The 10,728-nt window shown below is 52.5% G+C and overlaps 1 protein-coding gene across 1 annotated transcript; it reads right to left on the reverse strand.

Annotated features, from left to right (window-relative positions):
* Positions 1-6,271: 6,271 nt before the first annotated feature.
* On the reverse strand, positions 6,272-7,649 carry PODANS_6_2830 (uncharacterized protein; the record flags this gene model as incomplete). The annotated part of the gene is made up of 4 exons (XM_001910176.1): positions 6,272-6,622; positions 6,740-6,892; positions 6,947-7,169; positions 7,237-7,649. 4 exons carry the CDS (start codon positions 7,647-7,649, stop codon positions 6,272-6,274), a joined length of 1,140 nt encoding a protein of 379 aa, XP_001910211.1.
* Positions 7,650-10,728: the final 3,079 nt, after the last annotated feature.

Here is a 10,728-nt window from a genome sequence, read left to right on the forward strand (position 1 = left end):
AAAAAAAAAAAAACTTAAACTATTCCCCCCCCCCCTTTTTCCCTTGGGGTGCTGAACTAACGGTGACTTGATGCTTTGTGGGGGGTTTTTGCCCTGGTCCTGTTGATGAGTTCCCAAGGCCGGGTCACAGTGATCCGCGGTGTAGCTATCGTGATGCTGATACCCCCTTGAGTGTACCGTTGGATTGGCAGCGGCTCCAGGTTAGCTTGCGGCAAACCCCATCGCTTTTCACTCACGCGATGGACTCCAAAATTCGTCGTCCAAAACGGAGACGGGACGGTGGTCTACAGGGGAGCCCCATGCGCTAGGCTCGACGAGGGTGGGAACCGCGAACGACCGATGGACTACGACCCCCTGCTCAGCGTTGCAGTGACGCTGAGCGAAAGCGCCATGTGGAGTGGCAGAAAAGTGGTCTCTGATGGTGCTGTGGGTGTGCCCCGGATCTGGCGCGTGCTGGATCATGGAGGATGCATCGAGGGCCGAGGTCCTCGAGGGAATCAGGAGCATGGGGACGTGAAGCGAGCCGCGAGCAGCCGGTGGTCTGGCTGTCACCTGTGTCACCAGCTGAGAGAAGTCATCAGCAAGGGACAAGCAGGAGGGACGTCTGTGTTGAAGGGGTGGGGCCGGACACAGCATTTGCGGAGAAGGGGGAAAGAAGGAAAATGAGATGGATCATTGGAGGGAGGAGTCGCAAATCAAAAACGCGGGGGTGGGGTTCCCCAAGGAATCTCCAAAACCGTTCGTTCACTTCTTGGGATTGGGCTGGGGAAGACAGCAAAAGCATTGACCACTGACCGCAGGTGCAGGTGGTCGGTCTGCTCCGCTCGTTCCGTTGCCTGTTTGAGCTTCCATCATCCAAAAGTATAGGTAGGTAAGCAGAGTGACAGAGGGTATGTTGAACGAGGCATTGACAAAGTGCCTTATAAATGAGACTTACGTGGACTGCCCGTCTCGGCACAGACAGACAGACAGACACCTACCTACTACCGTAACACGTACTCGTACTGACCAGGGCCAGGACAGCGGCGCTAACTCATGTAATAGTATCGTGTACCGCGAGGGCTAGCCACGACTGCCATGGCGGTGAATGAAACTGCAAAGGTTAGCCGATCAGCTGAAAAGCTCCAGATCACTCGCCAGGCTCTTGCTGCAACTCCAGCAGACAGACAGGGCAGCAGGGACTTTGACATGACAGCACGTATGAAGATGTCCATGGGTTGTCGGCATCACCAGCCGGATGAAGGGAAATGGTGCGCACGTTCACTCATAGTCTTACTTTTCTTGAGTCAACACACGAACCCGAATCCGGGCCCTGGAAGACCTCTCATGTAAGACACACTGAAGGCCATGTGGAGGTAATCATCGTGGACCTGCATCCCCGGTTTGATCTGCAAAAACATCCCCAGAAATGACAGCCAATAGCCCCAGTATTCTCAATCCAGCTCCTCCATCAAGAAGCAGCAGTACAATCGTGTACATTGACCCCGCATCTTCGCTTCCAGTCAGTCATCCAATCACCAACAGTCCGGACTTTGACGGCATGATCACCAGCTCACCCATCCCCCCCCCTCTGAATACTCTGTTAATTCTTGACTCGTGTGTGTGTTGATGTTGGTTACGAAGAGTTTAGGTGGTTGTACCGGCCTTATAAGAGCGAGTGGTAAGGTCGTGCTTCTACCAGGGACCCCTTCACATTAATACAAGCGCGCCATACCGTAAGGCTTGATAAAACCTTGCAATTGTATTTAGCATAAATTCAACAACTGCCAGCGTCGCTCCTGGTAATCTCTGGGCTCGACGAATCGCCTTGTTCCCATGCTCGGGCCCTCCGCACTGTCCGCCGCGAAGAACTGTGGTGAGGAGCAGAGAGTTCGAGAAGGCCACGAAAGAACTCCACACCACACGGAGCATCGTCTTGGAACAAAGCTGTTCGTCATGATCCTCGTCAACCTACTAGGCTGGTGGTGGTGGCAGGTACCTGCGTCCTGGATGTGTCGATACGTACGATACAAGCACACCCACACCACTCTGCCAACAAAAAGATCACCTCGGGAGTCGATCGAGCATCGTCTTGTAGGCGGCAAACCGGTGGATGTGGACGGTCAGGTGGTGATCAGTTCCCATTCCGCCTCTGCGGCCGTATATGACTCTTCTCATCAACGGGCTTCTTTGCCTTCCCTTCTGGTGGATGAACAGGATCTCGTGAACATTCAACACGATGGCCCGCTCCACCGCATACTTGCCACCGCCGCCGACAAGCTGCGTGGCTGCCTCGACTGCCTAAGGGTCCGTCCTATTTCGGGTAACCGAGAGATTGCTGATATTGAGGGCTCGATAGAAGGGTGGTGGACCGCTATATTGGGAACCAAGTTTTGGCCCTCTTCCTTCTCGACTGTCAACTTTCGTTTCCTGCCGTGCGACCACTGGAAGGACTCCCGTCTAGACTCATCAACAATGCTGGGCTGTCTGTGATGGGCAAATTGGCCCAAGCACGTCACATCTCCAAGCTCCCGTCTGTCGAAGCCGCAATCTTGCCTTGTTCGCGATACCAAAATCCCGCCCTCTGTGTGTCCTAAAGGGTACTTGTGGCTGTTTGTGGGGCGTATAGAAGCACTGTCCATCCGATTCGGAGCAAGTCGCTTTTTCCAACGGCTCGAAACGTCAAAACGGGCGGTGGTAGACCGTTTCAGGATTAACTGGTAAATTACGGTCTGCACCGCGCACGTGCATCCGCAGCCCAGCCGAGTGCGTTAGTGGCTTGGGGAACAGCGACTTCCACTGGGCGCCCAAAAAGGCGGTCGGTCCGAATGCTTGCAATTAGACCCTTGTACACACCACCACCAGCCACACAACTTGGTGTGAAAGAGCCTCAGTACACGACATCTCCAGCTGTCGGGATACAGAAATATCGGGCTATCGAATATCAATAAGCCCCAGGTTTAACCCTATGCCAACCTCAACCCTAACAACTCGGACCAACTCCTCCACCAGCTAAAGATCTGGATACCTACCACAGAACGATCCAGACAATTGTATTTCTGTCCTCGTACATTCGCTAACCACTCAGCCGCCCAAGAGTCCCTAGAAACGGCTCATCTGGCCCTCTTCAGCCTCGCTGTCCTCCTCCCGCTACGCTCCGCTCCCTTGGTGACCGTGTGGGAGGTCATGGGACTTTTCGATATATATTAACCGGCACACACAAACCCTGGCTACACATGGCATACATTGACACCACCCGTCTAGACCCACGCTAGTCTAAGGTGCGGCTGCCGCAGACGATATTACACACGCCCGATTTCTCGTTGGAAAAGCACGGATGTCGTCGATATTCGGACGTGGCCTGCATGTGCCATCCTGATTCTGTCGTCGACTGTCCACACCCGGTCTTACAAGACTTAGGGGTGCATATGTGGCCGTCATGCCGTCCTGTCTGTCTCTGTCTGTGGCTAATCAGTTCCCCCCCTCAAGCCAGCTTCCCCCGCTCTCACGACCCCACCCCGCCGAAACCGTTGTCACCGGTGCAGGTATGTAACGGGTAAGAATGCGGGCACGGGCACGGACGACGGGGGCGGGTGCGGGGACCGCTGTGAAGTAGAGTCACCGATCACCAGTCCGATTTGCTGGCCTGGCCCAACAAGACAGCAGTTCATCACGGCGCTTCAGGGGCGTGCCCTGCTCCCAAGATTCCAACGGTAGCTTACAGAGAGATTTGAAAGCTTCCTACCTTCTTCTTTGTGGGTAGTCGCGTCTAACCGCGCCTAGTGGTGTAGTATCACACGGGATGACATTTCGCAAACCTCACCACCAGGTAGATCCGGATATACCAGTAGGAAATTACGCGGGCAGACGACTTCTTGTCCGGGAAGCTTGGTGAGTGCCGACAGCCGTGGCTTGCACCACCGGACACCCCCGGCAGGACCCCCAGGTCAACGAAGCCTTCGGTACCGGAAGACCACCTTGGTTTTTTCTGCTGTCCTCGGGGGCCAGCCCCACACCCCAAACTGGCTCTTCATGTCCGGCGACCGCACCACCGCGCACTCGCTTCGCACCTGACGGGCCTTGGCTTTCGGCTTTGCTTACCCCTCTCTCTGTCCTTCCTCATCATGAGCACACATCGCCATTGCCCCCATCTCGCGGGAACCAGACTCGACTCCTGAGCGGTTAGCCACCGCTGGCCATCTTAGCTGCAGGACACACGATTCGGATGACACGGCGGCAAAGTTCCCTGTTCTTTTGTCGAGGCCCCCCCTCCCTGGACCATGTTCTTCCGCGGGGCCCTTGGGTCACGGCTTACTTTTGTTGCTGCAGATTGTCACGATCCTTCCCGCTCACATGCTCGACACGGCACTCTTGTATGTGTGGAGGCGGGCGAGCATTATCATGGCACATGCCTGTATGCAATGTCGTCGTCTCTTTCAGGTCGAGAAGGGTTGGCAGATATGCTGCTGTATCCAACAACCGAGAATATTTTTGATCATACGAGCCATCTGGGCCACCCACAAATTCCACAGACGAGAGCCTCACCCATGGTTCTATCACACAATAGGGACTCGTTGTAGTCCGAGCCTACCTAGCTGCCTCTGGTCATCATGTTCTTTATTGCTGTTCTTCACCGTCAGAACTATTAACACGTAGACTAAGGTACTCAGCTTCTTGTATCAAATGAGGGGAATACCGGCAGCATCCGTGTTGCATATATCCCAAAACGGAAACCTACGCCCGTCTTATTAGACGTCCCTCTTCGATATCTGACACAGCAGCTGCTACGTAGTTGAAAAAGAAGATGATCAACCGATCTGCACCGTTCGCCCGAGATGCCCACACGTGGTGATGATCTTTTGAGCGGACAGTAGCCCGGCTTGCTCCTTTTGGTAGGACCAATCCGGGGGAGTGTGGTTGTTACCTACCCACAGACAAAACCCTGATTTTTTTTAAAAACATATGTGAGAGCTGTGAGGTTTAGGTTACCAAGATCGGCCGGATTGGAAGTTTTGGGGGAAAAGATGGAGAAGAGACGCGGGATTGGGAGGGGGGGGGGAGTGGTTGCTCCGGATCTCATCGTGAGGTGAACTCATAGGTTATTAGTTGTAGACGAGAACGTGATAAGTGAAGTTATGTGTGAAAAGCAACTTGGATACACTGAGTAGGCGTTTCTGTATACACCCATCGATAACTCATAACGTTTTTTTTTCCATGATTTGACGAATCCGGACTTGAGATCACCACTCTTGAATGAAGCCACTAGCCATCGTGCATACCTACAAGACCATCGCCAAACCCTCACACCTTGAATCAATTTCCGGGCTCACATGGACGATCTGTAAACCATGATGAATCAGTATAGCATTGCCCATTATATTCCACTCCTCAGGTTTTCACATGATCTTAGCGCTTCTCTGCCAGGTAGGTAACTGTTCAATGGCGCCCAAAGCCACCTACATCACCACCTCCATACCCCACATTATGGTGAGACAGATCGATGTCCCTGTTGCTTCAAAACCGCTGCAACAAAAAGAAAAGAAAAAAAAAAGCTTGTGTAAACTCCCCAGGCATTGACACGTTCACAACATCAGACGAAAAACTGGGCGATCATTCATGTTCTGGTTTTACCCCAGATCTTTTTTGCAGATTGGTTCTCGGATCTGCATAGCTGCCGGCCGTGAGTTGCCGAGAGGGGAGAGGCATAAAGATGTCAGTGTTTCAGGTCTTTCTAGTGGGAATTGTGCGGGGGTGAGGTAGAGAGGTGAGGGGTGAAAAAGAGCTTCACTTGGCCCCCAACCTGACTTTTATGCGTCATTGGCTTTTCTGGTTGGAGCATGGAGGGATGAAAATGAAGTTCATGTGTGAGGTTGTTGGGTGGATTAACAACGAGCGGCATTGTAGTTGATGGGTTTATGACGTGAATGGCATTTAACTAGATGAGATCATGCGAGATACGCAGTCAGTCAGTCAGTCAGTCAGTTGAACAGAATATTTGCTGTGAAATGCAACTGTTTTCGCATCATGATATCTCCTATTAGTTCCTTTGGCCTTTCTATGTCTTTACAACATTATTCCCAACCACCCAACCAAAAACACCAAAAAACCAACCTCCCAACCCAACGCCGTCCCATAAGTCCCAGATCCCGTGTTCTTAGATGCAGCCCCGGCCGGAATGCTCGTCGGACCATCCCCAGCATCATTTTCGCAGTCCGCATGCCCAAAAGAAGACAAAAAATAAGCTACACCGAGCGCAGCCCACCCGCACCACACAGCGTATCCCATGCTTGGCTTACTCTTTGAAAATAACATGATTAACCTGCGTCGTCAAAACCCTCTCCCCCACCGCCTTCCCAATCATCCCCGTCCCAACATCCCTCTCAAAGACATTAACCCTATTCTCCCCCCCGCAAGCAACAGCAACCAGACTCCCGTCCTTGTTGAAGCTGAAATGTCTCGGGAACGAGCCACCGGCCGGGGCACTCTGGACATGGGTCAACTCCCCAGTGGCAGGGTCGATGGAAAAGGTGTTCAGGGCGTCAGACGGGATCTTTGTGCCGTCGGCAACGGAGGTGTATTCTAGCGTGGTCTCGTTGCGGGTTGAGACGGTGAGGAATTTGTTGTTAGGCTGTGTATGTCGTGGTTAGAGTGGATTTTGAGAAGGGGGTGCGAAGGGGGAGCTTACAGAGATGGTAATTTCAGCACCGGAGGAGCCTTCGGCCGGTGCGTTCTCGCTGCCGTCGGTTCTGATGTTGAATTTCTCCGACAATGTCAAGCTGTTGGTGCCGTAAGAGACTTCGAACCCGAGGATGGAGACCTTCTTTTCGGCGATGACGTAGAGGAAGGTCTTGTCGCCTGACTTGAGGAAGGCAGCGTGACGAGGCCCGGTTCCGTTCCCGAAGGGGTGTGCCGGCTGAGTTTGTCAATATTGTTGTTAAAAAGCAAGAGAAGAGAGAGGAATACATACCAGCTCTGTGAGTGTCAGCGCAGTTTGGTCGATGCTGAAGATATGGAGGACGTCGACGGAGAGATCGGGGATGACAACGAATCCACCAGTGGGATCAACAACTGCTTGGTGAGGCCTGGAAGTGATGGTTTCGTTGTCGGCCCGTGGGGGAAAAGGTTTGTTGTCCAAGGATTGCAGCTTGGCTGGGTCCTCAATGTTGAAGACATCGAGAGAGGATGATGCACTGAGAATGGTTGTCAGTGGTTGGATTACTCTAATTTTTGTCATGCAAGATGTATTCAAGGACCTACAAGTTGGAGGTGATAGCTCTCTCCCCATTCTCACCAAAGAGAGCAATATGCACTGGGCCTCCAGGCGTAGAACTGTTTCCCACAAAAGCGAGAGTGCCGTCCGTATTCACCTTAGCTGAGGTAAAAGCGCCAGGGCCGTCGTCGAAGTTCTCATTGATGCAATAATATTGATCGCCTCCAACGAGTGTTTGCCATGAAGGGTTAGTACCGCAGATGGACGAGATTTCGCCGACCTGCTCTAGGCCCTTGTTTCCCAGCTTCAATGTCGTAACTCCTCCCTTGACAATCTCTCCTGGGGAAGACTCAAACGGGTATGAAGACACAAGAAGAAGACCTTGCTTTGAACAAGCGGCTGCGGATGATAATGAGAGGCCGGCCGACAAGGCAGCAAAGATGCCGTGTGTGGCTCTCATGATGATTGATGGTTGGTGGATGAGATTGATGTAACGCTAGCTGGCGATTGACTATTGGCCAGAAGAATGGTGTCGTGACGGTGTAAGTTGAGTTGCCGGGAGAGGAAAGCTTTTCTGTTCAGCAGGTTGGCTGCGTGTGGTTGTTGTTGAAGAAATCAAGTAGATCTAGAATAGAGAAACGAAAAGATGTCCATCAAGGGATATCCAGAAGTTCGCCCTGTGCGGCGCGTGCGGCTTTATAAGGGGATCTGTCGATCTCAACACAGCCGTCCAGTCTTCCAACAGTGTGTCAACAAACGTGCCTCATTCACTGTTCACTTGATTATTTGGCCCCTGAGCCACCGGGTCGGTATCGGCTGACGGCCAGTTGGTTCACTCGCATTCAACGTCATTGGTCTTGCTGCCACTCATGATTCCGGGCTCAGAGTTGGTGAGACCACCTGGCGGCCAGCCATGAAAGAGGGAACAATCGTTCAGCAACCCCTTGCAGGTCAGCGCTGTGCCTCGTTACGCATGGCTGGGATCGGAGGATCTAACTGCAAGCACAAGGCAAATGTGTATGTAGCTGCTGACTGAGGCTTGACAACCGGATCCGAAGAGCACCAATCCTTTGGATGACTTGACTACCGGTGGGAAACATGTGGAAACATGTGAGAATGTACATCACGGGCAATCAGTAAGACAATGGTTTAGGTTTTCCGACGGGCAATTCCAGTGCTGTTGGAGATGTGACGTGTGTTAGAGAATGTGCGAGGTTGAGAATAACGGCTGGCTGAGAAGTCGTGGTGATTCTCAGCCAATCAAATCGCTGGATTTCCAAACTGCTGCGGCTGGAGAGGCGGGGCGGGACAATGCCTGCCTCCAATTAGCGGCCGTGGCGGGACCCGAGCATGCGGGGAACCTGCTGCCGGCGCCCTGGAGGCTCGCTGAGATCCACTAAAACACAAACAAGCTCGCTGTAACGGCCCCACCAGAGTCTTGGACAGCTTCAACGTTGGATTTCTCGTCGCCTACCTGCATTCGGTCAGTTATCTCAGAATCCTGTTAGTGGTGTGTATGTCTGACCGAGCATCAGCGAGTTGCATGTTTCAAATCGACACATCGGACATCAATCAACTGTTCTTCCGGTCCTGCCACGCGTGCCCCTGACGATCGATGGTCATGCTTGTAACTCCCGAAAGCTCACCTTCATCACACCTGTCAGGCCACTTTATTGTTCAGTTCTGTTGGCAGTAGAAAGGCATGGAACGGTCAAACACTCAAATTCATGGCTCGTCCCAACATCATGGCCTCCCAAGACCTTTGCCACAGAGGTCGTGGAAGCCGGACTGGTGACCACCACACGACCCGTCACCAACATCCAGAGTGGTAGGACTCACAGGGCTATTCTCGTCATCACACACTCCTTCCCGGTTAAAACGCCGCCGGGATGCGAGCGAGGCTGTAGTCGCAGACCCCGCGCCTTGCTTCTCGTTCGGGAACCCAATGTCCGGATGACATTCCGCTTCGTTGCCAGTTAGATACATCTCATGCCCCGGAATATGGGCAGCTCCATCTCGTCCAGGAGGCCAGGCTGAAAGAACATTCCCATACCAATTTACAATAACCGTGGAGTCTTGTCTTCAACACTCACCTTGCCGGAACGAACCGAACAAGCTGATATATGATACAGCACTTGTATATCCCACCACCGTGTTCCTGGAAAGCCGATATTGCAATCAATGATGGAGTGCTTCTGGAAACCACACCCCCAGGCAAAAGTCACACTCGATGACTGCACCCAAATCATCTTCTCGCCCGCCGTGTTCATCATCATCTGACTTTTGCTTGGGCCAGAGTTTCCCCGCGTTGGTACCCAAGCGAGGTGATACGGCATGCACGTGGAAGAATCCAGCCCTTCTGTTCTCTCTCCAAGCCTCCCCCTCACCACAACCATGGGGCTAACACGGATTTCTCCAAATTCCAACTCCAACCAACATCTGCACTCCACACAATTGCCGTGGCTTACACGATCCGGAATCCGAAAAAGGAGGGACAGCTGCTTCCCCTCTCGATACGCTTTAGATGCCTTGCAGCAACGTAGGCTACGCTAAAACCAACCGCCGTGAACAACCGCTGGCTCAACCAAGTGCCATCATCAATTTTCCCCAGACCCGAGCACTGTAATGGTCTCTTTTCTTATTCACCTTCCTATTCTGGCGGACACAGGCTAACTGAATAATACTAAACCCATGTCCCACGTCGCTTGATGGCCCTACGTTGGTCCCTCGAGGTAGCAGTACCACAGCGTCAAGATAATTTGCAATGCCGCGGCTGATGTTGTCTGCATATATATCTTGCAGGGTAAAAAGCTACTTCGCAGAAGACAAAGAGTGATGGTACTCGGTTCTCTGCCCTCGGACAGGTACCTATCCTACGTCTGCTCCCATGTCGGCCAAGGGTCTCGAATTCTTGGACGAGCCGTCAGCCGAACCCTGCTTGACCACCGTTTCGATCAACGGAAATCACAGACAGACAGACAGACAGACAGACAACGACCCATTCATCAGGCACATGTACATTTTCTCCCCTTGCTCCCCAGGAACCGACGTGACAACCATCACGAACGCCACCTTTCCTAGCGTCGGGACTCAAGCAGTTGCGCGAAGTTACGTTGTGGACTTTATCCGTCCCTTTTAGCCGTGAACAAACCCTGTCGTGCCATGCAGCCATTGCTTGGCCCCTAGCTTGCCAACCTCAACATCATTTGTCTTGGGCGTGGTTGTTGATGTCTGTCTGTTGGATCATGATGGCAGGCTGTTGTTCAACGGTCAGAACCGTGAAGAGGTGAGCTCTGGGTTTGTGAGACGAAGAAGAAAAGGTCAAAGCTTACGAAGTTACTCTCACTCGCTCGGGGGTTCTTTCTAGGTGCCGGAAAATTTAGATCACCAGAGAATTGATTATGGGAGGACGAGTGACATGTACCTATGCAAGTCATCCTTTCATCCAGCTCGTATTATGCAATACCTTTTACCAAGGGGACAAGACAATACTCAGAGCCCCCCAAGACCAGGGAAAAGACATTATTCTGTTCCCTTTC

Source organism: Podospora anserina, chromosome 6, assembly GCF_000226545.1.
Source record: "Podospora anserina S mat+ genomic DNA chromosome 6, supercontig 2".
Classification (NCBI taxonomy): domain Eukaryota; kingdom Fungi; phylum Ascomycota; class Sordariomycetes; order Sordariales; family Podosporaceae; genus Podospora; species Podospora anserina.